Raw genomic sequence first — 27344 nt, 5'->3', positions numbered from 1 at the left:
AAACCTAATCCGGATACACACTTATGATAAATGTGTAACTTTTCTGTTTGATAAGAGATATGTTAGAAGCTGTGAGCGTACATAATAAATGATTAAACATTGATGGTGACCATAGACACACTTGTGCATATTATTTTATGTGACATTCTCAGTGCAGCATGCTTCAGTATTAACCTATGGAAGAAGGCTATGCTATGAAGTATTATGAACAAGTACTTATACTATTACCTAAGATTAGTTGGAAAAAGCATATCAAAGGAAGATATAAATCATCGCTCATATGCAGACATTTACAGAATCTATTGTAGTGCATATACAATAAGGACTAGTTGCTGAAAGTTGACATTGTACACAGACTGTATGTGAAAAATGTGTTATTGTGACATCTGACATTACAATGTGCAGTGCAGAATTGACAATTCATTGAGAATTCAAGCTACATAGTTAGTTTGCAGTACAAATGCTTATAAAACAAATGAATCCTAAAGATAAAAGAAAGTGCCCTCAACTTTGAATTCTGGCCTCAAACTATGGTAACATACGTACCCCACGCCCACAAACTAACAGTTTCCACCCACTGTGTCCTACCATCTCCTCTCCAAGTCTCTTTGTTTGTCAACCTCTGCCCATGCACCTGCCCATCTTTCCCCACTCCTCTCCTTTTTGCCCTTTTTTTCTACCTCTCTTCCCCACAACCTTCTGACACTGCACCTGTTGGCACTCTAGTCTCTGCAAGTTCTGCCAGACAGCATTCCTCTGTAGCCCTCCCATACACTACTATCCATTCCTCTTCCCTGCCCCCTCCAGATTGCTGCTGCCATCCCACATGATAGCTGCATTCTGGCCTGAGCTGCCAGAGTTGATGGTCATGTGAATGTGAGGTGTGCTTGCTTTTATGTATAAATAATATGTGTTTCTCTGTCTCTCTTTCGCTGAATGTGTCTTCTTTATGGTAAGTAGCAATCTATCTGTCCTGACATTGTTAAATAAGTGCACAGTTATGTTGTATCAGTCATCATTCTAGATTACACTAAGGGTGGAATTTCTGTAAACATAAGGTACAAAGGTACAAAATTAAAGTGAATGATATAATACTAAGCCGAAGAAAGAAAAATCTTTAGAAAATCTATGCATTAGGAGCATGTATAACTGTTCATAACTGCTAGTCAAAGATATATTTGTGAACAGGCAAGAGAAGTTAGAAGGAACAATGTAGTATAATATGTGAGGTGAAATTTCACAGTGATCTAAGTAAGAAGCTGATAGTGAAAGACAAAAGTTAAAAATCAGGGTGGAATCTGTAGGATGTAGGCAGAAATGAAAAAGGAGAGAACAGAGACATAAGTGAGTAAACAGAATGTAAAATAAAATATTAAATGAAGGAAATGAATAGGATGATAGATGAGCAAGATGTGATAGAAATACGTATGGAGAGAGAAAATATGTGAGAGAAAATAAACAGTTGAATGGGAGGGAGGGGGAAGGAGTAAGAGAGAAGATAGTAGCATTTAAATGGTTTTGTGATGGATGTCAAGCATCTAGTTATGTATTGGAAGGCCAGCTTCAGAAGTACTTGTTCTGGAAGAGTTTTTGATTTTTTTGTTGTATACAACATTCTTACTAACACACTAGCATCCATTTTAACCATAACATACCATAGATTCCTTGAGAAAAACCCCATACACAGTTATTGGAAGAAAGCACAGGCCACAGTTGTCTTCAAAAAGGGTAGCAGAAGTGATTCACAACCCTAGAACAAATTCTGAGCCCAAACAGTGAGGTATCTGGAATGGTATGTCCTCCTCCATGCCAACCAGGATTGATTCTGAAAACATCAATCATGCAAGACCCAACTTGTTCTTCTCTCAGTTGACAGCCTGAAAACCATGAATCAAGGCATTCAGATGAATGCACTGCTTATGGACTTCCAAAAAGCATTCGCCTTAGTACCACACCAATGTTTACTAACGAAAATACAATCATATATGAGATCAAACAGAATTTGAGCTGGAGGGAGTATTTCTCAATAGGAACAATTTGCATGCTATGGTATCAAAGAGTGAGGTCCCAGTTTAAAGTTGGTACCTCATAAGAGAAACACAGTCACTAATGAGAGATGTCAGTGAGAACACACCCTCAAGACATTCCATAAACTTCTGCTGCTGTAAGTCTACTTATGTCAGAATGCAGTGCCCCTTGCCCCATTCTGTGGTAGCTGACTATGATGGCACCATCATCATAGCTCAGATCCAGCAGTGGGCTAGTATTATTAGTCATAAGTTATACTTGAGTGCTATTTAACTGAACAAGACATTTGACTGTCACTCAGTTCAAAGTGAAAAACAGTTCTACATTTACATCTACATAGATACTCTGCAAGCCACCTTATGGTGCACAGTGGAGGGTACTCTGTACCACTGCTATTTATTTCCTTTCCTGTTCCACTCACAAATAGAACAAGGGAAAAACGACTGCCTGTATTCCTCCATATGAGCCCTAGTTTCCTGTATCTTCAAGGTCCTTACACACAATTTATGTTGGAAGCAGTAGAATCATTCAGCAGTCAGCTTCAAATGCCAGTTCTCTAAATTTCCTCAATAGTGTTGAATTCCTGAATTCCTGAAGCACATCTATAACACTTACATGTAAAAAACCTAGCAGCCTCCCTCTGAATTCTCCAATCTGATATGGATCCCAGACACTCAAGCAGTACTCAAGAACAGGTCACACCAGCATCTTATATGAGGTCTCCTTTACAGATGAACCACACTTTCTTAAAATTCTCCCCATAAACCAAAGTTGACCATTCACCTTCCCTACCACAGTCTCCATATGCTCATTCCATTTCACATCGCTTTGCAACATTACACCTGGATATTTAAAACAACATGACTGTGTGAAGCAGGACACTGTATCCAAACATTATGGGTTTGTTCTTCCTACTTATCTGTATTAATTTACTTTTTTGCCATTCATCGCACCAACTAGAAATTTTGTCTATTTCATCATTCAACCTCCTACAGTCACTTGACTTCAACATCTTACCATACACCACAGCATCATCAGCAAACAACTGCAGCTTGCTGCCCATCCTGTCTGCCAAATCATTTATTTATATAGGGAACAAAAGTGCTCCTATCACACTTCCCTGGGTCATCCAATCTTTAGGGTACTCTGGAAAATCGAATTGAGATTCCATCCAGACCTGGTGACTTACTTGCTTTCCAATCTTTCCGTTGTTTCTCTACACCAGGGATGCTTATTACTATGTCGTCCTTTCAAGAGTGTGTCTGGAGTTCAAATGATGATATGTTTGTATGACTCTCCTGCATGAATGATTTCTTGAACGTGAAATTTAAAACTTTAGTTTTCGTTTTGGTATCTCCAAATGCTACACCAGACTGGCCGACAAGGGAGTGGATGGAAGCCATAGATCCGCTTAGCGATTTTGCACAAGACCAGAATTTTCTTTGGTTCTGTGCCACATCTTTTGCTAAGATATGATGGGGGTAATTGTTGTTTGCTTCACACATAGATCTTTTCACAGATGCATGAATCTCTACAAACATTTGCTTCTCATCATTTGTGCATTCTCTTTCAATCCAACTCTGCTTCCTCAGCATTTTCCAAATTTTGTTATTAAATCATTGGGAGTCTCTTCCACCCGTAATGCACTTAGTAGGCACATAACTCTCCAAACCATGGTTTACAATCTGCCTGAACTTTGCCCATAATTCCTCTATGTCCATCTCACTGGAACTGAGTGATGTCAATTCATTGTCTAAGTGAGATGCTATCAATTGCTTATCTGCTCTATCTAGTATCAATTGCTTACCTGCTCTATCCAGCAGAAACATGCTCCTAGCCTTCTTGACTGATTTATTAACTTTCATAACCATAGTTGCTATAATGAAATCAAGATTGCTAGCTAATCCCCATTTCTATACTGACATTGTCAATGGGTCCAACCTATTTGTAGCTACAAGGTCTAAGATACTTCCATTGCATATCGGCTGCTGAACTAGCTACTCAAGACAGTTTTCAGAAAATGTGTTCAAAAGTATTTCACATGACTGTCAGTCTGTACCCTCCCATGATGAATCCTTAGACATCCCAGGCTATACTCGGTGGGTTAAGGTATTGCATGAGCTGAATATTTACTTGATACTGATCATAGACTTTCTTTGAATGACTCCAGAACTGTCATAGTGGAATCCCACAACCAGTAAAAATGTCCAACAATTAACTTGGTTTCACCTACACTTGTTATATGTGACCAGATAACTTCACTATTACACTCAACTCTAACTTCAATAGAGACAGAATTTCGTCAACTGCAATGAACACTCACCTTCCTATGCCCTCTAATCTGCCCTTCTGATGTACATACCATGACTCACTAAATATCTCAGAACTTTCCACTTCAGGTTTCAGCCAGCACTCAGTCCTAAATATAATACGAGCATGAGAACTTTCCAGGAGGGTAATAAATTTTGGAACTTTGTTGCGAATACTTCAACAGTTAAATGATGAAATTTTGATAGTCCAAGTGTCTTTACTCTGAATGCAATCAGACTTCACTTGCTGCATTTAAAAATCCCCACATGATAATGTGAGTGTAGAAATCTGCAGCCAAGACTGTCATATAGTAGATGAAGCCTTGGTTGAGATCATCCACTTGGCTCCAAACCAAAAGATCCTGATCAACTCTAGGAACAAAGCTGCAAATTGTGAGCTCTGCTTGCAGCCCACACATGAGGCCAGCAGCCTTCACCACTTCTGCCAGTTGCCTGTATGAAATGAGGATGGTATCAGAACCCATGTGACAGGCATTGATGGTGCTGGCATGAGTCACTACTTGCAGACAACTGCATCCTGCATGCTCAGTAGCTGCAGGTGAGGCTGCCTCCACATCTTGGATGAGGCCCACCAGCAGACATACTGAGTATACATTGGATTTCTTTCCAGCCCTGAATTCTGTCTGCCTAAGGGGTTCTGTAATGTACCTAATGTTGGAGCTCCTGATAACTAGTAAACCTCTCCACCTTTGTACCTGCTTGGACCATGCTGAGGAACCAGCTACTTGTTCACTCACAGGGTGAATGGGCAAGGCTAGATGACCAGTCTCCACATTGGCTCTCCACCTCAGGTGATGTGAACGCATTACCATGTGCCACTCACTCTGTTGTGAGGGTGCATCCACAGCATTGGATACATTAGAAGGTGCTTCGGCAACAGAGCTAGCCAGAAGCACTATAAGTTTTTCATGAACTGCGGTGAGCTCCCCTGCATCTGCACACAGCATGCACAATTCCTAACCATACTAGCAAATCTCGCTGAAGAAGTAAACTGTAAAAGTAGACAGAATCCTAGATATGCAGCTTGCTATCCTCCTGATGTATCACCAATGGATGTTGATGCTTTAATGAGCTATGTAGCTGGCTGTTCAGCAGGTATCTACTTTGCTACATACTGAATGACTTTACACTTACAAAAATGTGAGATGAAATCTTTTAAACAGAAAAACATACATCAAGTTTAAGAAATTTACTATGAAGACAACACAGCAAAAGATAAACACTTCACTTGCTGGTTTGTAGATTCGTATCAACTGAGAGCTGTGGCCTGAATGACTGACTTACTAAATGAATGGAGATTTGTCTTCAAAACAAGACAAATGAGCAACTACTTTGCTGCAGACTGAATGAATTTACACTTACAATAATGTGAGACTGAACCTCCTAAACAGAAAAACATGTACAAAATTTAAAAATGTACTGCAAGGAAAACACAGTTATTGTGTTCTGTGATAGTATCGTAAGTATGGATTTACTCACCAAGTGGCAGCAGGAGAACATACACACAAAAAGGCAAGCTTTCAGAGCCACTTGCTCCTTCTTCTGGCAGAGGAACTGAATGGGAAGGAAGAAGGTTGAACAAAAGCGACTGGAGGGGCTTCATAAAATGGGTACAGTTCAGAAAAGTCACTCAGAACCCTGGGTCAGAGGAGACTTACTGGACGGGATGAGAAGAATCAGTCTTTCCTTCTCATCCTGTCCAGTAAGTCTCTCCTGTCCCAGAGTTCTGGGTGACTTTTCCAAACACTGCCCCCTTTCCTAAACATCTCCAGTCCTTTTCCTTCAACTCTCTTCCTTCCCCTTTAACTCTTCTACCAGAAGAAGGGGCTACTTGCTCTGAAAGCTTGCATAAGCTAAACCGTTTTGTGTGTGTGTTCTCCTGCCACTGCTTGATGGGTAGATCATTTTACCTATCCAGTTACATCATATTGTCAATAACTGATTATTTTTGTTGGTACATAAATTCATGTGGACATGGATTACATTCAAGTTAAGCATTAAATATTACATAATTTTACCAAAATGAGCTAATATTTTATGTGTGTTGTGGTAACTGCTCAGCCTCCTCCAGAATTAAAACTAATATACTGTCATCTAGGCCTGCTATGACATACATGACGGTATATTTTACAGAAGTAAGGAGCAGTGTTTGCTTCCGCCTGTTAATGTATAGTTTGATTTACTTCACATGCCTTAAGGTTCTCCTTCATGATGATATTTACAGAACATGATGTGTGAATGAATGAAGTAATCAATTAATTAATACCCATGATGAATAGCATTTAAATAGCCAACAAGTATGAAGAATGACTCCCGTTATCACATTTAAATTGTAGGTTTTTTCAGTAATGTCTGCCTGACCAACTCCTAGTTTTTCCTCAGAAGTTGCCTAGATGTGCTGTATCTATACTGGTTGACTATTCACTTTGGTAGAAAAGTGTGCCAAAAACGTAACTGACTGTGGAAAGAGAACATCTGTGGTTGGAACAAGAGTGACCAACAACTCCTCTTTAAATTGTCTGTGAAGTGATGGGACATTAAGCAGAAGTGAAAATTTGCAGTCATATCACAAAAACTATATGGCCATATAAAATGGTCCATAATATTAACAGAAAATTAATTGCATGCAGAATCCTAGTGCCACACATACAAATTTCAATATGCTATCACAGCTACTTAAAAAAATCAACATACCAGAATCAAATGTGGTTCACTTGTGCCAAGCTAGTGTGTTTCTAATCTACTTCAGTGCAGAATTATGTAGTGGTCCATATACATACTGCAACCAGAATAACATTTAGCTGCATAAAATTAGTAATACAAAATCACAAAAAATTAGTTCCCACTATTTGAGCCTATGGCTGACATTTTCACCTCTCTATCATCTTCGGTATCATCACACTGCTCACTCTTTCTGCCTTTCTTCTTAGAGGATACACTTCCAATACTGTCCTTCCTGCTGGCTATCTACCATATCAGGAGCACATAAAGCAATACATGCAACATACAAACACATTGACAAACAACAGACACACATAAAAAAGAATAAAATGATAAACACAAAAGATTCAAAGCCCACAGACAAAATGCGCATAGACAACAGAAGTGAGTTAATGTGTTTTGTGTCTGTGAGATCAATATTTTTTAAATATTACAACAATTAATAGCTAAATTTTTATTAGAAAAGAACTTCTAGTTTTTCCCAAAAGAGACGCTATTAACCCAGAAGTCAAAATACTGTTGTTAAATTTCACACATATCTTGTTTTCTGTCATTATTTTTTTACTATTTGTTTCCACTCATAAGTCAATAATTACATGTTGATATTCTGACATGTTGCTGTGCCATACCTAAAGTATTGATGGAAGAGCATTTAATGCCTGCTGCATGTGAGAAGTTTTCTAGTACATAAATAATGTTTCTTTCCTCCAATTTAGAGTGCTAAATATAGAAACAATTTTTTTAAAATGGAAGTGTCTTTGTCCAAATACATACACTTTGATTTCAGAGTCCATCTACAGGCATAAAGACTAAAGTTACAAAACATCTGACATGACCTAAGGGTTGAATGCAGTTCTAATTGATTTTTTTTATCCAATTTCATTACCCTTTTTCTGATTAACAAAGCAATCTCATATTTATTTTACAAGGAACTTATTTGTTGCTATGTGACTGTATTCAACATTATCTTTTAAATCACAATAGCAAAAATTTCAGACTTGATAGTGAATATTATTGAGTTGATAATAATAAACCTTTTTATTATTTAAGTCAGTGCAAGTAATTAGGCTTCTGTGGCTCAACACAGTTCTGTTGTGCCAGTTTTGATTGTTCTAACTTTATCTCTGGTTTTATTGTCATCTTCAATGGCATCCATTAATTTCTTATGTGTCACAAAAATTGTTACAATGTACAGTATTTTAGACCAGATAGTTGTATTTTTTGCTGCCTTATAAGCTTTCACCTGTGCATCTGTACTTATATTTGAAATGTCTGGTGCCCTCAGCTTACATTTTGCTGTTGTCACTATAGTGACAATTGAAGTTTGCTGTATAGGATAAAACAAATAGTTCTATATAGAAACAAATAAAAAGTAATATAGACTGGGAGTTGGTAACATTGCAATTGCAGCATCATTATTTTTGCAGCTGTTGAAACTGTGTTGATTGGTACCATTTTCTTCACTTTTCTGTTCATAGAACATCAAAAAACAAACTATTCAGTATGGTATAGTGACAGTTTAAATAGCCTTTTTATGTTTTGAACCACCTCTATAATTTATGTTCCCCTGTTGCAGATTCTGTTTATAATGGTTATTTACTGTTAGGGCGAAACATTGAATCTTCCTTTCAGTTTTACCTCGCTTTCACACATGTGTACATTTACAACCCCTTGTAATTTCTGTTTGTTTGCTCATATTTATAATAAACTGTTACATGATTGTGAAGTGTTGTGTTATTTTCATCTATCATATTATCAGTATATCCCTCATGTATGTGGGTATATCTCTGTCATCTGCTGATAAGTACATATCATTTTTTCTTCTTGCTTTTCTTTTTATGTGGTTTTATAACGATGACATAGTCTATGTCTTGTTTGTTTTTTCACTTATTACAATCACATGTATTTATAAGTGTTACACTATGTGTGATGTCTTTTGACAAATCAAAATGAGCCAGACTTGTTGCATAACTGAAAAGGAAAACATGAGTCAAGAAATACCACAGGACAGAACAAAGTACATATACAGCAACACATGTTCAGCCATTTATTGACTACATGAAGAAGCTATTTTGCACAAAGGCAACAGATAAAGAATCTAGTTACTGGAACAGTTTTATCATGCTTCTAGAATGTGTGATTGTAGGCTTTCCTGGCACACAATACTGATGAAAAGTTCCAATGATTTCCTGCCAGATAAAGCAATACTGTGTTGTTTTGACTAGTTTCATTTTCACTACCTTCTTGCAAAATGATGAGATATTGTGGATGTCCCTATATTTATACATGTGGTGTGGCAGTTCCCTCACTCCAGCTATGTATATCAGGCTCTAGCGCACCAATTAGGTGGGGAGAGGGCAGAATGGTAGGGTGTAGGTGGTCTATACCTTGTTCTTGAATCTCTGCATGGGTGTTCTTGATCCATTTCACATACTGGTCATGCCCTTGGCATCAAGCCACTAATGGGGGATTCCCTGACAAACTTAGCTAATAGCTGTCGTCTCTACTGACAAGATTCTCATGTATCATTATTTCTTTAGTTTCCTTAACTATGCTTTAGTAATAGTGCTGGCTTGGCATAACAACCTGGTGATCTCAAAATCAAATATATGTACTATATTTAGGTGGTATTCTGCCAATGCCATTTTCTCTGTGTGTCCAAGACGTACACACCTAATGTTGTCCTCACAGTATTTTGAGATGCAACAGTGTGTTTGTCAGATGTACTGGTGCCCACATTCACATGGCATATGAAGTTTTGATGGGTCTTTTGCTTAACCAAGAGTCACTTTTAGCTTTGGTGGTGGTCAGAAGAAAGTTTTGATGTTGCATTTTCCAAGCAGCCTCACAGTCTTGGTTGAAAGTGGCTCCATATAGGGAAGAAAACTGAGTCTGTTGTCTCCCTCCTCTTCTTCCTGGTTTGCTGTACCTTTCTTAATTGGAAGACCACAGGATCCCCACAAGTTCCTGTGTTTGCCAGTCAACATGGAACACTGTGGAGTTGGCACCTCAAGCTGCCCACCTAAAACCAAGCACTTCTTTTGCTACGTCAATGAGACATTTGTGGTGTAGCAGCCTCAGATTGGATGTGTTTGTGCATTGCTTAAACAGTGTCCATCAAAACATCACTTACATAATGGAACTAGAAGAGAATGAATATCTTCCTTTCCTGGACATCCTAATAAGGAAAAAGAAACAGTTCACTAACCATGTAGTGTATAAGAAGGAGACCCAAGTAGACCTACATGAAATGAGTTCCAACCATCTGACACAGAGGCATACTGTGTTAACCATGCTGGTACACAGGATGCATGCCATCTGTGAAAAAGAGCCAGCCACACCTAAAGGAAGTGTTGCATCAAAAAGGATACAGTGAAGCACAAATTAGAAGGGTATTCAACAAAAGAAAAGATGCAACAAATCAGAAAGAAAACAAAAGAGCCAAGAATTGCTTTGATTCCCTATATGGAACAATTCCCAGTCAAGACCAGGTGGCTGATTGGAAAATGCGACACAACAACCATCCTCTTACCAACGCTGTAGACAGAAAACATTCTTGGTTGTGAGGGACTCACTGACACTCCAATACATCAGGCAAATCAGCACTGTATTTCAAACTGCTGCAAGAAATACATGAGACATATACATCTGGGAGACATAGAGAAAAAAGCATTTGTAGAGTGCAACCTATATGAAGCACATATATTTGGTTTTGAGAACACCAATTTGCTGTGCTCAGCCAGTAACTATTAGGGAAGCATTATTAAGGAATCTGTTAACACAAGGACCTTCAAATATATTGTCAATAGGGATGAAGGCTATCAACTAATTTGGTGTGAGATCCCACATCTATGGAGTTGTGTTATGAATGTGCCCATGTGAGACAGGCCAAGAGTGCTGATGCAGAGATTTGGGTACAGCATCCAACCCACCACTGCAACACTGCTCCATCCTCATCCCTTCCTTGCGCATCAATAATGTCAGACTGGTTTACATAGCCATATAGAAGGGCCAGCCATGCCACTAATATAAATATAAGGAGAGCCACGGTATTTTGGCACTTCACTGGAAGATAATGATCATGACACTCATCAAAATGTTGCAGAATCTGAACACTGCCACCTTCCTGGAAACCCAAAAGCTTTTCATCTCACTTCTAGAATGTTCAGTAAATCCGTAAGGAAATTTGTGCTATATAGAATTCCCTAGTGTTTTATTTCTGCAATAAATGATGTTTCTGCTTACCTGAGTTGTTAGATTAACCAGAAAAGTGTGCAGTGTAACTGAACATAATTTAGCTTCAGCAGAGGAATGTTTGTGATGACTGTTGTCATGTACATTACATACATATACAATATTAATAGAAGAAACAACATACATATTCAGCAATACTGTTGATGCTGCAGTATAGGAATAGAAACGGTGGATTAAACAGCACAGCTGTTACAAGAGTTTCAAAGGAAATGAATCATATCTGCTGGAGTGTGGACTGAGTTCATGAGTCTGTTGTCTACATTGATCAACTGTAATAGTTTCACAGCTTTCTGTGAGTCCTCTGTATCTGGTGACATGATTTAAACATGACAACAGTAGATATTTGCATGTTACACAACAATTAGTAATTGTCTTTGTCTCAGCAGTTTGTGGCAATGCATAACTCTGCTAAGCAAAGTGTGCTTTTGGCTGGGATCTTAAGGGCTATTATGTTAAAAAAACAGCTTACTGTAAGAACCAGTTGTGCTAACATTGGCACCACACCATGATCTGTAATAATAGCCAGATTCTCCTTATCCAGTGCTATTTTGGAAAGAGCAGCACATACACAGGCGAGGACATTGATATCACTTGAACGAAGTAGGCTCACAATCAACTCCAGACCACCAACAAAACTTCTCACCATTTCTCCAGAATTCTAGGTAAAAAAAGAAAAAAAGTTGAAGATCACTTAGTAATTGTACATTATGTTCAGTACATTATACATGTAACAAGAATTCATAGTAATAGCTTTCATTATTCATTATATGAAACAACTTCTAAAAATTTTAATAACTGAATTATTGGTAACAAGATATTAATGATTTGCTCTCATTTGCTGAATAGACTTAAACATTTTAAGCTCCAATGTAAGGCAAACAACAGTTGATGTACATGTGTTCAAAGCAATATGAGCATATGTAATTTGAATTTGTGGTATAATTCTTGTATTTTTCATGAAATAAATGCTGTGTTGATTATATGCGATAAATTAAAAACTCGTGTTAGCTTGCCTTTCAGCGTGGTACCACTTGAGCCTCTCCATGTGTGAATCACAGATTGACTCAAAGCTAAGGCTCGCTATTAGTTCCTCTGGATTCCTTCCGGATTCTTCAGAGGCTCACCTACAATGCTGTGGGCATGTTTAGTGTTACTGACCATATTTCATTGTGTCCCTTGACATGCTCTTTCACTCTGCACTGTCTTTAAATAAAATGTACTTGCAAACTATAATGAGGTGCGTCATGTTATATTGACTCTTCTTGTTTCAAGAGAAGGTTAAGTGGTTAAGGGCTCATAATACTTTTACTGCACTTTATACATTGTGGATGTCCTCTTCTGACAATCAGAGCTTTTAATGCTCTGCCTTCATTTTCACATTTCAGGTTTGTGAACCATCATTCTCCTCCTAATTCATAAGAGAGAAAAAGCCTGCTCATCACACTGAAAAACTGAATCATCACATTTGAAGTAAGGGGCTGTGGAGTCGTACACCGCACACTGTTAATTGTAGTTAGTAGAGAAGATGGAACATTGAGTTTGGACCAAAAGGCATACGCAAAAGAAATTTTAAATGAAACCTGAATGGAAAACATCATAATAAATGCACAACTACAAAGTGATGCAGACAAGATAACCAAACAAGATGCATTGAAATACAGAAACATGATTGAAAGTCTCCTGTACTTAGCAATGGGTATATTGTTTGTAGTTGTGGTCTTCAATCCAAAGACTTGTTTAATGCAGGTCTCCAATCTACTTTATCATGAATAAGTATCTTGGTCTCTGCATGGTTATGGCAACACCTGCCTACTTGAATCTGTTTACTGCAGTCAATCCCTCTTTTCCGTTTCAGTTTTCCCACTTCTCCCCATTATCAAAGTAATTATTCCTTGGTACCTCAGGATGCCTGCTTTTACTCAAATTGTGTCATATTATTTTTTTCTCCCTAATTCAATTCAGTATTTCTTCATTAGTTATCTGATCTGTCAACCTAATCCTCAAAAAACCTCTGTAGCATCACATTTTGAACTCTTGTGTTCTATTTGTGTATATATTGCTTGTCATCCACATTTCACTTCCATATAAGGCTGCACTCCAAAAATACTATCAGAAAATAATTCCTAACTACTAATGTATGTTCACTCATGATGTGCGCAATTTCAGAGATCGTGCCTCCATACAATTCACAGACCTGCTTATAAAGACCACTTGGGTTGGCACCCTGGTGCACTCTGATAAGCCACCAAAGAAACAGCATTAGTTAAGTGATCACAAATGAGTGCTCAGCCTGTTCTGTAACCTGTATTACGATTGTCCAGTCAATGTGTTTAGTACTACGCACAACCTGTACTTCACTGTATCTTATGTGTTGCTCTGTAGAGTACTATGTTCCATCAATCATGTTTCTTCTTGTTACAGCAAACTTAGGGACAAGTGAGGGTTACATTTTCTCTGCATGGTAGTGTCAGTGGTAAGTCATCTGATAACCATCTTGGTGGAAGAAATATTTCATGGAACAACAACAGGCTCTCACTACCACTTTCACTGAAATGGCATCTGTGTGTTTGTGGCAGGTTACTCTCCAGTCAGTGCATCCATCACCCTTTCTGGCATATGATGTATCAGCTGAAGACTGGGACTCCTATGGGACGTGACTATGCCAACATTTACATGTTTTTTGCATGGCCGTTGCAAACCTGTGTAGTGCTCTCTTTCTTTCCTGGCTTTTGCTGTGCACTTATCAGTTGTTGTGCCAACTTGTGACTTTGCAAGAACTGCTCAGCTTATCATTTGATGAAATGTATAAGCTTCTCTCAACCTTTTACTGTGACAGAACTGCAACACAAGTAGAATTTTACCATTGTCAGAAACGCCCAAACCAATCTTACACGGGTTGAGCCAGTGTTGTAAATTTGTTGCTGGTACCTATCATGAAGCCTACACTCAACACAGTGTGCATGATATTATTATCTGTCTAGCCCTGGATAGGAAAGTCTGCAAAACAGCATATCAATGTGATAATCTGACACTTATAGAAGTGCTACATATAGCACTGTCCTTTGAAGTGTCAGTGGCCACAGGCGATCAGATTGCAGTGTGGGGGGAAATATTGGAAGTTGGTCAGTCAACCCCTGTTAGGCACGCTGCAAGTGCTGAGGATGAAGGGGGCCTATTGCAGCAGTACAACCTTCAATTCAGTGTTGCATGAGACAGCGTTGGTTGTGGCCACAGCAGCAACAGGCTGGTTCACATCAGCAGCTGCATGCTCCCTTCCATCTTTCCTGTACTACTTCATCTAACATGAGTTTGCTGCATGCCCTAAATGTTGGACTGTTTGCAACAATTGTCAAAAGAAAGGCCACATTGCATCAGTGTGTAACTCCTCTTCAAACGTGGTGGACACAATAGTACTGATAGACATAAATTGTATATCTTTAGTGACTGTTTCCCCAGACAAATTGTTTATTGACTTGTGTATGTTTAATAAACCACTAAAAATGTGTGTGGACTCAGAAGCTGCAGTGACTTTAGTAAATGCACATACTTACACGGACTTGGGTTCCCCTCCTCTCACACAGATTTCATGAAATTGCTCAGCTGCAATCAACTGCAGATTCCAATCCTAGGTTATTTCTCTGCTCCTGTCTCTTACAAATCTGTTGTTCACCCTCTCATCACCTTCTTTGTTGTGGATCATTCCCATACTGTTTTTGGCACAGCATGTGTGTGCCACGTTGCATGACTTTGACAAGGCCAAATCAGACAGTTTGATGTCACTCGATATCATTCAGCCTATTTCTTCCAGTGAATGGTCTACATCATTCATCATCTTTAAGCAGGGGTGCCAACTTATAAAAAATATTGGGGGAGCCCACACTGGAGGTCTTTCCCCAGGAAATTTTCTAAATTTTAGATGAAAAATAGTGAGTTTTAAAGTTTTTTAAAGCATGTTAGAGTCATATGATCAACATTAGAACCCCAAAAACTCGACTCTCGATAACTCAACACTCTGGGAAACTTGACAAGCCTGACACTTATTTTGGCTTTGAAAACAGAAACAAAAAATAAACACGCATGGTATTTTCGTAAAAGGCTAATTTAATTTACAATAATAATCATGCTGATAGACTATTACAGAGCAGTGAATATATAGCTCTGAAAAGGCTGAAATGACATTTAAACAAATTCTAAACTATCATTAAAAGAATAAAACATAAAATATTGCTGTTACACAGTAATAACACTTTGATTAATAAGCTTACTTTGAATAAGGCTCAGGGTTCATTAAATAAAAACAATATCTCAAAGTTGATGCTTTAATACAGTTAAAAAAGTTTATACAGTATGCCTAATACTTTCAGTCAAAAAGAGTGTAAATAGTGGGTTTTAATTGGGTCTTACACCCTAAAAATATTTAAGTATTTAAAAATAACTAATACAGTACTAATAATCTCTGATACCTATTTTTTCAAAAACAATCAAATACTGTATACAAAAGCAAATTAACATGCATTTGTCAAAAAACAATGTACTGACTAAGTCTCAATATGGTTTTAGGGCCCAGTTATCAACAATTAATGCTGTTGAAAAAGTTGTTTCTATTGTGCAATCTTCTTTTGAATCCAAATTATCTGCTGAAGCCACACTAGTGCTCTTAAGCAAAGCATTTGATTCTGTAAACCACGCAATACTGCTGGAAAAACTATGGTGTTATGGTATTAGGGATCTGGAACTCTCCCTCATTAAATCAAATCTCAGTAACAGAAAGCAAACTGTAAGCTACAACGGTCAAAAGTCACAGTTACTGAATGTCACTAGAGGTGTACCCCAAGGATCAGTGCTTGGGCCATTACTGTTTATAATATTTATAAATGACCTGCCCAGCAATATGCCATGCAAATCTGTGCTTTACGCAGATGATACAACTTTCATCAATTCAGGGAAGGACATAAATAAACTGAAGGAGCAAAGTAAAGATTTTCTCAGATTATCCAATATGTGGTTCAAAGCCAATGAGTTAGCTATTAACTATGAAAAGACTGTAAATATATCCTTCAGCTTATCGAATGCTGTTATTGAGTACACTTCTACCAAACTTCTTGGCATATACTTAGATATGAAATTAACCTGGCAGTATGCACCTGTGTTTCTGAAAGCCTGCTGATTAATTCCTATCATGCATTCTTTCATTGCCTTATTAGCTGTGGTATTCTTCTATGGGGTAACTCTCCATGGTCCAGGAAAATTTTTGTTTGGCAGAAGAAAGCCATCAGGAGCATCTCTGGGATTACCAAAAATAACATATCATGTAGGTCATACTTCAAAGAATTACAGATAATGACAGTCCCTTCTCTTTTTATATACAGCTGCCTTTTGTACATAAAAGAAAACTTTAACAGTTACAACCTTGGGCAGTCCGTTCATAATCATAACACTCATCAAACATTTAAGATAGACATACCAACAACTCTACTCAAGAAAACACAAGACAGTTATGAATACATGGGAATAAGGCTTTTCATCACATTACCTGTGCAGACACATTGTGTCTCTCTTAATATATTTAAAAGTAAGACTAAAAAATGGCTGAAAGACAAAGCTTTTTACAGTGTTAAAGAATTTGAAAACTCTTCAAAAATAGACCTGATGTATGGAACAACTTGCAACTCTGTTTGTACCTGTTCCCAAGCTTTTTTTGTCTCTGTAGTTCCACATTTAACTGTTAGACATGTGGAGAAATCCTTATGTATGAAATGTATTCTTTTATTATGCACATTCTTTAAAATGCACCCTTTAGTTATGTGGGATATCTTTATGTATCAAATGTATTCCTTTATTATGTATTTTCCTTTAAAATGTATACTTTAGCTTTGTGCGATACCTCACAATAGTTATATTTCTTAATATGTAAATTGTACATTAATCATGACAACATCGATTGCATGTAAATGCTTAAAGATGGATAAATAAATAAATAAATAAATAGTAATACAGTACTAAACTAGTACTAATTTTTCAAAACTGAAAATTTAACATTATGTACGTATTTAATTCTCTATTTTATAATTTTTTTTAATATTGCTCTAAATGCCATTATTAGGGCTAGAGTGTCTTTAGAAAGGTGCAAATGTCAACCATCTGACTGGATTACTGAATCATCCAAAACATCTCAGTGGGCATGAAGAACAGCCAAGTTGTTCAATCGCTTCTGTCCCATTGTTGATTGGAGATATGACTTCAGACATCTAAGGGCGCTAAATGACCATTCTACTGTTACTGTTGTGATTGGAACTACTTGGAAAAGCTTAATGCACTTCACTACTTCGCATAACATTTCTCCAACTGCAGGCTCTTGTCTAATGTACTTTCTCACATCATGCATGTTTTTTAAGACCAGTTGTTTTTTTATTAGCGATATCAGCTAACATATTCAAATGTAAGTGCAGTCTCTCAGTGTCTAGGTAATTTTTGAAGAACAAAGTTGATTTTTCCAAATTTGTTTCACCTCCCTTTACTAAAATCAAGCACTCTTGTTCAACTGCAATGACCTGTGTGAGTTCAGTTGAAGCAAACTGCTCAGTAATGCAAGATTGCATCATTTCACAAACTTCTGTGTAAATAGCTTTGTAGTATTCCTTTGGGGTTTTGAAAGTTTGCGGTGAGCTGATTTCATTGTTTTCATACTTCTTTGGTATACTTTGATTCCAAGGAAGTGAAGGATCATCAACTTGCAAAGGTTTTTCTTTTAAATAAAGTTCCCAAAAGTGTTCAAAACTATCATGCCTTCCATCGAATATACATATCAAGCCCTCATATATTTTTTTCCAGATCAGCAACACTTAGATGAAGGCACTGAATTTTTTCATTGGCATCCTCTACTGGGTTCACTGCATGGCAATAAAATAAGTCTTCAATTGTAACATTGACTCAAGGTAGCCTGCATATTTGTAACCTGCCTCTGTTTAGCCCTCTGCAGAAAATGTTTAAAAAAACTCTAGAAGATCTTCAAAGTTTTTCAATATTCTCAAGATACTAGAAGCTTGTATAGTTCATCGAGTCGGGCAAAGGGGTTGTAGACCGGCTTGGTCATTGGCGCTCTCTCAGCGTATACTTCTGAAAAGTCCCTTCCTTTCATTGGATTCCCTTACTGTGTTTATTAAGTCCTTGGCTAAAGTCATAATGTACCTCATAGACATAAGATTGCAGAGACTGTCTACAACTGTCAAGTCTAAATTGTGAGCAGTGCAGTGCACATAATGTGCTTTTGGTTGTATATCCAAAACTAAAGTTTTTAGTCCTTTGAACTTACCTCTCATATTCGAGGCACCTCTTAAGTTATACACTGACAAATGACGATGAGCAAAAACATCTTTTAAAATACTAAACAGAGTTTGGGATTCAGTGTTGGGGGTCTCGTATAAGCCAATAAAGTCTTTGTTGATGATTAAGGAATCATCAACAGGATGAATACAAAATGACACTTATTTGTGAATTGAAGAATCACTTGTTTTGTCTTGATTGAAGCCAATACCTTTCTCAACACCGACTTTCCTAGTAGATCAATGATCTCATTTTGAATATTGTGGGATGTCCTCTTATACCCAATCTTTAAACTCAGGTATGTCATTCTTTCGGAGTTCCAACAATTGAAAAAAATTTGAGTTTACATCTTTGTGCCCTGTAATTGCTAGTCCTTGTTGGCATGGTAGTAAAAATTGTCTCAAGAGCTATACGTCCTTTCTTCATATCACTATCTGACTGTTCTTCATGTGTAAATGTATTTTCATGAAGATGGAATTTTTCCAGAGCTTTTTTCCAGTTAGAAAACCCTATGGAAGTAAATGCATCTTCTTTTTTTGAAGAAAATTGTAATAGATTTTTAGCATTGCCTCTTTGCACATTTTTCAAAAAAACTTTTTCGTAGATGATTCATATTCTAGCCATGTATATTTGATCAACCAAGACTTCTGAAATGATCTTCCCTTACCAGATTGTCCAGGTTTTGGCTATGAATGGTTCTCACCTGAAGACAATGAAGCAATTGACGACAAATAATTGTTGGAGGTTGACGTGCAGTATCATTAACTTCCAAGTGCACCTTTTTGGTAACAAATTTATCCATTGCAAAATTAAATCACAATACACTAAGAGACTAAAGTAAATGAATAAAATATAGTCGTATAAAATAGTCCACTAGACACTAAAGTAGGAACACTAAACACGTCTGCAGCTTGCACTGAATGAAACTATTGACACTGAATGACCGTGACAGCAAGGTGGCCTTTATATAGCTGTGGAGTCATAATGTTTCAAAGCGTCAAGGTGATGTGAGGCGGAGGGTTCCAGGTGCTTCTGCTCCAGTCCTTTTGATGTCACCGCAGCCACAGCCCTAGCTCACCTGCACCAGACTTTACCCAAAGCTTCGCACACTGGGACAAATTGTAAGTGTGCCCACAGCACCATAACTCTGTCATGGTTCACACCACTCATTTTCAGTTAACCTGCTTACTACCATAATAATTACTTGTTTTAACTCATTAATGAATGTATTTTAAAAGGTAACTATCGTCAAACAAGGAAAATAAAAAATTCCAACATAATTTTGTGATTTTACAAAGTATAATATAACTAATAATTTTCTTAAGTTATTCAGGGGGCGCCGACCCCCCCCCCCCCCCCCCCTCCCAAGCGAATTTTTGAGGGGGCTTGGGCCCCTCAGGCCCCATGGAGTTTGTGCCTGTGTCTTTAAGAAGCTGATGGGTAAGCATTGCCTCTATGGTGACTTCAGTGTCACAATTAATGCACAGTCCATGATAGATACATATGCTTTGCCCTGCCCAGACGAGTTGCTTACAAAATTATCAGGTGGCCACTACTTTTCCAAGACTGATTTGTTGGAAGCATACCTCCAGCTTCTTTCGGATGAGGCCACTGTGCACCTTTTCATTGTCAATACACATTTTGGTCTATGCTAAAATCAATGCTTGCCTTTTGGTGTTGCTAGCATGCCCACAATTTTTCAGCATTTTTTTAGAACAGCTGACAGCCTCTGTGTCTAGGTGTGAATCAATTACCTTGACAGTATCACGGTTTTGGGTTCTTCCACTGAAGACCACCTCTGATTGCTGTTTCCTCTTTTGCAGTCTGCAATCTTACCAAATCTCAATTTTTTCAGTCATCAATTGAGTACCTAGGTTTTGAAGTTTCTTGCATAGGGGTCAAATTGTTGTGTCACCATGTTGATGCAGTTGTTGCTTTCCTGTGGCTGACATCCTTTAAGGAACTGCAGATGTAAAGTTAGGTACTACCATAAGATTTTTCCAAAAGCATCCACTCTTGCTCAGCCCCTACAAGCACTTTTGCATAAAAATGTGCCTTTTTTTCTGTCACCAGCTTGTGACTGAGCATTCACTTTGCTTAAATCTAAGCTTCAATCTGCCCTGTGTCTGGCCACTTTTCAGCTGGGTCAGCATCTCATGTTTGATACAGATGGCTCTCAGCATGGTCCTGGTGCACAAATATGCAGGCCGGTCAGAATGACTCATTGCTTACACTTCTAAGACTTTAACTCACATGCAGCGGCAGTATTCTCAGGTTAAAAAGAAGACTTTAGTGATGGTGTTCACCATCAAGAAATTTCACGTCTTCTTGTATGTTTCTAACAAGGGAACCTCCCCATCGCACCCCCCTCAGATTTAGTTATAAGTTGGCACAGTGGATAGGTCTTGAAAAACTGAACACAGATCAATCGAGAAAACAGGAAGAAGTTGTGTGGAACTATGAAAAAAATAAGCGAAATATACAAATTGAGCAGTCCATGCACAAGATAGGCAACATCAAGGAGGGTGTGAGCTCAAGACCGGCATGGTCCCGTGGTTAGCGTGAGCAGCTGCTGAACATGAGGCCCTTTGTTCAAGCCTTTCCTTGAGTGAGAAGTTAAATGTTTTATTTTCAGACAATTATTATCTGTTCATCCGTCCGTCCGATGCGAGGTAACTGCGCCATAGTATGGGGACGCTACACCTAAACAAACATGTGTTTTGACACAGCACAGGGAAAACTGTGCGACTGTGAAACTGTTGCATTCATTTGTTGCAGTTTATGTGACAAACTCTTATGTTTTCATCACTTTTTTGGGAGTGATTATCACAGCCACAAGAAAACCTAAATCAGGCAAGGTAGAAGAATCTTTTTACCCATTCGCCAAGTGTACAAGTTAGGTGGGTCGACAACATATTCCTGTCATGTGACGCACATGCCGTCACCAGTGTTGTATAGAATATATCAGATGTGTTTTCCTGTGGAGGAATTGGTTGACCTATGACCTTGCGATCAAATGATTTCGGTTCCCATTGAGAGGCACGTCCTTTTGTCTACTAATCGCACGGTTTTGCGGTGCGGTCGCAAAACACAGACACTAAACTTATTACAGTGAACAGAGACTTCAATGAACTAACAGGCAGATCATAACTTTGCGAAAATAAAGTAAGTATACTTTTCACTCGAGGGAAGACTTGAACCAAGGACCTCTCGTTCTGCAGGTGCTCATGCTAACTGCGGGGCCATGGCGCTCATGAGCTCAGACGAATCTTGATGCTGCCTATTTCACGCATGGACTACTCAGTTCGTATATTTTGCTTATTTTTTTCATAGTTCCACACAGCTTCTTCCTGTTTTCTCGATTGATCTGTGTTCAGTTTTTCAAGGCCTATCCACTGTGCCAACTTATAACTAAATCTGAGGGGGGTGCAATGGGGAGGCTCCCTTGTAAGTTCCATTTAGTCCTTGATTGTGGCAGTGGGCTCTCTTCCTCTACTGTTATCATTATCAGATCCATTCCCAGCCAAAGGCACAACACCCTAATGCTGATGCCTTATATCACCTTCCGATCATGTTGGACCCACTGTTTGATCAGAATGAGTTGCTTTGTTTCTATTTAGATATTGAGAACCAGAATGTGGTCAGTGGTTCTCCCGTAATTAGTGCATGGTAGCATCAGCCTTCACCATGGATCGTGTACTTAGTTGGGTCCTCTCTTTTGTGCAGCACGTTGGTGGGAAAAACCCCCAAGTCATGTTTCAGATCCCTTGTGTAATTACTTCTCTCTCCAGCATCACCCTTGTGTGTTTGACAGGGTTCTTTTGTTAGCTACAGAGGATGCTGCTCACCAGGTTGTGATTCCTGCTTCCTTACACCCTAATGTACTGTTGCTTCTGCATGTTGCACATTGGGGGACCTCTTGCACCAAAGCTTTGGTCCGCTGGCATGTGTATTGGCCGAGCAGAGATGGGGATGTTACATGGTTATTGCCACGTACACTCACTGTGTTCAGCAATACGTGGTCCCGCAGGCTTCTTTTCCCCCTGGCTGATGCCACAGCACCTACGGAAGCATCTGCATGTCAATTTTACTGGGACTTTCTGAATCAGTGCTGGCTCATTATAGTGGATGCCAATTCCAAGTCTCACTTCTTAATATTATTTTACTTGCTATTGTATAAATTAATGCCAAATTGGGAAGCTGTTCGGTGTTTGCCCCCTCTTTAGTAGGCATTTATTAACTTGTTGTCCTAGCTCTTGTCACGCTGTTTTATTTCTCGTATGGTTTGTGGCACATCATCTGTCCATGTCCGTGGCTGCCACCATTTCAGCCCCATCTAAAATTTTTGCAATTGAGTGACTTAGGTATACTGTCATTACTGATAACAGCCCCCAGTTCTCAAGAATCTGCATTTTTTTGTCAGGCTAGTGGTGTTCACCATCTCACAGCACCTACATTTCATCCTCAATCTAATGACGAGGCTGAATGCATGGTTCAGGCATTTCAAACTCAGATGTGGAAGTATGTATCTGGCAGGTCCCCTGAAGCTGGTTTAGACCATTTTTTTTTTTATTCTGTACCATTTCACTCTGGTGGGGAACAAGAGACCAGCCAGCCATGGCACCTCCTTCACCTGCTGTATCTGATGCTGCGTCTGCCAGCGTCATTGACTTCATGATGGTTCCAGCTGGGTACACCTGTCTGGACTTGTGGTTTTAGCTGTGGGTTTAACTGGGTTCCTGCTGCCATCGGGCACTGGGCTGGTGTGTTTCCACACTCCTGAAGGGTGGGCATCCTGTCACTTTGACCAGCTACAGCTGCATGCGGCAGGATTTGTTCTGGAGGGCCTAATGACTGTTCCTCCCCTGCTGCTGCAGCAGGGCATCACTGACTGGGGTTCCTGCCCCCCTGCCCCCCCCCCCCCCCCCCCCACCCCTAATCCTTGACTACCATTGCTGGTACAGCCCTCGCTGCACGTGATGTCGCAGTCACCACCACCTCTGTTGCTGGGTCCTGTGCGGCCATTGTCCCCAATGCCCTCACTGATGCCTCTGGTGCCAACCACCAACTTTGACAGGAAATTTACTAGGAAAACGCTGTCCCCAGTACTGTCCTACAGCCTTTCATGAGAGGGAGATTGTGCACTAAACTGTATCCTCATCACTTCTGCCCCTACTCACCAGCGACTGCCCACCACATGCTGCAGCAGCTGCTGATGTCAGGCGTCAGGCACCATCATCAGTGTTTTCTGTGACTTGTAATCTCACTGCCTTGTGAGATTAGTGCTTGTTTTTTATGATACCAGCACTTCTTCAGTACCAACAGATGTTTGGTACCAGTGATTCTCTGGTAGCTGTATTTTTTTTTCTGTACCACGCATTTTTTCTGTACTGTGCACTTTTTCTGTACCACACATTTTTCTGTGCCTAGTGTTTTTATGTATGTATGTATGTATGCAGTTTATCCACCACCTAGACAGGAGGAGTGATGTGCCTTCACACATGACATATGTGATTTTAGAGATTGCACATCCTTACAGTTCAAAGGCCCGCTTATAGATGCCACCTGATGAGCCGCCAAAGAAACAGTATTATGTAAGTGACTGAAAATAAGTGCTTGTCCTATTGTGTAACCTGTATTACTTTTGTCCAGTCAATGTATTCAGTGCCACACACAACTTTTACTTTATTGAATCTTACATCTTGCTCTGTAAAGAACTATGTTCCATAAATCATGTTTGTTCTTGCTGTAGCACTAACTCCTAGATGTATACTAAATGTTAACATATTTTTCTTTTTCAGAAAAACTTTTCTTTTGATTGGCAACCTGCATTTTATGCCCATTTTACTCTTGTAAATGTTAATTATTTTGGTGCACAAACAGCAAGACTTGTCTACTTTTATTGTTGAATCAGCATCACCTGATTTAATTCAGCAACACACTATTAACCTTCATTTACTTTCACTGATGTTTACCTTATAACCTCCTTTCAAGGTATTGTTTGTTTTGTCCAAGTAATGTACCAAGCCTTTTGCCACCTCTAACAGAATTACATCATTGGCAAATCTTAAAGTTTTTATTTCTCCTTCTGAAGCTTTAACTCCTTTCCTAAATTTCTCCTTTATTTCCTTTAGTGCTTGCTATACACACAGATTGAGAAACATAGGGGATAAGCTACAACACTGTCTCACTGCCTTCTCAACTACTGCCTTACTCTCATGCCTTAAGTTGTATGAATGTAATTTGATCCCAATTTTAGCTTATTCAGTTGTATATTCCAGTAGTAGTCTACATCTACATTTACATCTATACTCTGCAAACCATCTTGAGGTGTTTGGCAGAGGGTATGTCCACAGTACTAGTTGTCAGCGTTTCTTCCTGTTCCATTCATGTATGGAGCACAGCAAGAATAATTGTTTGAATGCCTCTGTGCATGCAGTAATTATTCTACTCTTATCCTCAAAATCCTGATGTGAGTGATACATAGGAGGTTGTAGTATATTCCTACAGTAATCATTTAAAGTCAGTTCCTGAAACTTTTTAGTAGACTTTCTTGTGATTGTTTACATCTATCTTCAAGAGTCTACCAGTTCAGTTCCTCTAATATCTCTGTGATACTCTCCCACAGATTAAACAAACCTGTGACCATTCGTGCCGCTCTTCTCTGTACATGTTCAATATCCACTGTTAGTCCTATCTGGTTGGGTCCCACATACTTGAGCAATATCCAAGAAAGAAACACTGGTGATGAGTGAAATATATGCTAAATTATTTCCAAGTTCCTACAAATACTGCACTCAGCTGATGCAAGACTGGTAAGCAAACTGAAATGTTTATCAATGCAAATTGGAAAGCTGACAAAAAATTGTAAGACATTAGTAGATAGTTTACAAGTTTCGGGAGTGCAGCCATAAGCTGAAGCATGAGAAAACAGCAAAATGTTGCAGAGTTTGTTGCATGAAGTAGCACTTAGGAAAACTTAAGTGGATGGACAACCCTCTCAATGAAATTGGTGAAGAGTTGATTCTGCTACATTCTATGAAGCCCTTTATCAATAAATGGTGTGTCAAGAAATCTGCTATAATCACAAGGCTTAGGAAGGTACCAGATACGTGGATGTAAAAATGTTAGAACTTCAAGTTTAACACATATATTTTGGAACGACACAACACATATAAGTCACAGAGTAAGTTGACAAGTAAGACATGTGTACACGTTAGCATTCAAATGAACACTGAGTCCCAGTCTAGCGGCCACTGCTGGGCTGGCCGCTTAGGTGGCGCAGCTGCTGCATGGCTGGCAGACAGCGCCACACGTAGAGGACGTGTGTAATTGCTCGGCGGCACTTTGAATGATCGACGAGTCACAACACTTTTCCCCCCTTTGAAATTGTTGCACTGGTCTTGATGGAGGTGTCCTGGAGATGGCTAACGTCCATAGGCGTTGTTTGACTCGCCGTAAAGTCTTGAGGAGGAGGCTTCCCATACAGACGGAAGTGTCCCCGATGATAACGGGTCGAGATGACAGGAGACGTAGGGGGTCAAATCTGCTGGGGCCCCATGCACCAATCTGCCCGTTGCGGCAAGTCCAGTTGATATGACAGGAGACATGGGCGATGTGTCGGCGTCCGTTGGAGGAGGAGGCGAGTAGATTTGCTCTAACAGAGGATGGTCCTCCGGTTCCTGCATGGGCACGTCTCCTGGTGGTGTCTGTTCTGGTGCTGGCATCGCGATGACAGTGAGAGGGCTGCATTGTGAGTATTGAGAGATGCCAAGATCCTGAGCATCAGGTAGTGCCAAAGGTGGTGTGGCGGCATTCGGAACAGGTGTTGCTGGCACACGAGGCCTAAGCTGGTCCGAATGAGGCGCTGCAACACCTGTGTCCATCTGGATTTCATACAGGCGTCTGCCACGGTGTCTTAAGATGCGGACCGGGCTCCATTTTGGCCGCCTGCCATATCCCCGTACCCAGACGAGGTTGTCGGTGGTGAATCGGCCAAGTGAAGGCACCCGCGGCCGGGAGGTGGAAGGCTGCAGAAGATGAAGTAGCATGCGGGGCTGTCGGCCATGTAAGAGCTCAGCCGGGCTGTGGCTGCCCATGGGGGTGAAATGGTAAGACGCCAGAAACTGGAGAAGCGCATCATCAGCAGCAGAAGAAGTCAGAAGTTTCCGCATCTGAGCCTTAAATGTGCGGACCAGTCGTTCAGCCTCACCGTTGGATTGTGGATGGAACGGCGGGGCCGTGACATGCATAACACCGTGACGAGCACAAAAATCCACAAATTCGGAAGAGGCAAATTGCGGACCATTATCAGTAACAAGAGTAGAGGGGAGGCCTTCCAAAGAAAAAATGCGGGAGAGAGCACTGGTGGTTGCCGCGGTGGTAGATGACGTGCAATGGACAATGAAAGGAAAGTCAGAGTAGGCATCAATTATGAGGAGCCAATAAGTACCTAAAAAGGGACCCACAAAGTCAGCATGAATGCGCTCCCAGGGCTTCTCAGTCAAAGGCCACGGTGACAAAGATGACTCCGGGGCAGCGGCCTGTGATGCACAAGGGCCGCAGGCAGCGATCATGTGTGCTATTTCAGAGTTGATGCCAGGCCAGTACACATGACGGCGCGCCAGAGATTTTGTGCTAGACACACCCCATTGCCCTTGGTGAAGGAGGCGCAAGACTGAAGCACGC

General features: G+C 39.7%; 1 protein-coding gene across 1 annotated transcript in view; it reads right to left on the bottom strand.

Annotated features, from left to right (window-relative positions):
* Positions 1 to 27344, bottom strand: part of LOC126088426 (armadillo repeat-containing protein gudu) — a 227376-nt gene that overhangs the window by 49070 nt on the left and 150962 nt on the right. The window contains exon 9 of the mRNA XM_049906570.1: positions 11803 to 11991. Within this exon, the coding sequence (XP_049762527.1) occupies positions 11803 to 11991 (189 nt within the window). The remainder of the gene's footprint in view (positions 1 to 11802; positions 11992 to 27344) is intronic.

The sequence above is a fragment of the Schistocerca cancellata genome, chromosome 6 (genome assembly GCF_023864275.1).
Source record: "Schistocerca cancellata isolate TAMUIC-IGC-003103 chromosome 6, iqSchCanc2.1, whole genome shotgun sequence".
NCBI lineage: Eukaryota > Metazoa > Arthropoda > Insecta > Orthoptera > Acrididae > Schistocerca > Schistocerca cancellata.
The sequence above is the reverse complement of the archived record's forward strand: the minus strand, read 5'-3'. Positions and strand labels throughout refer to the sequence as shown.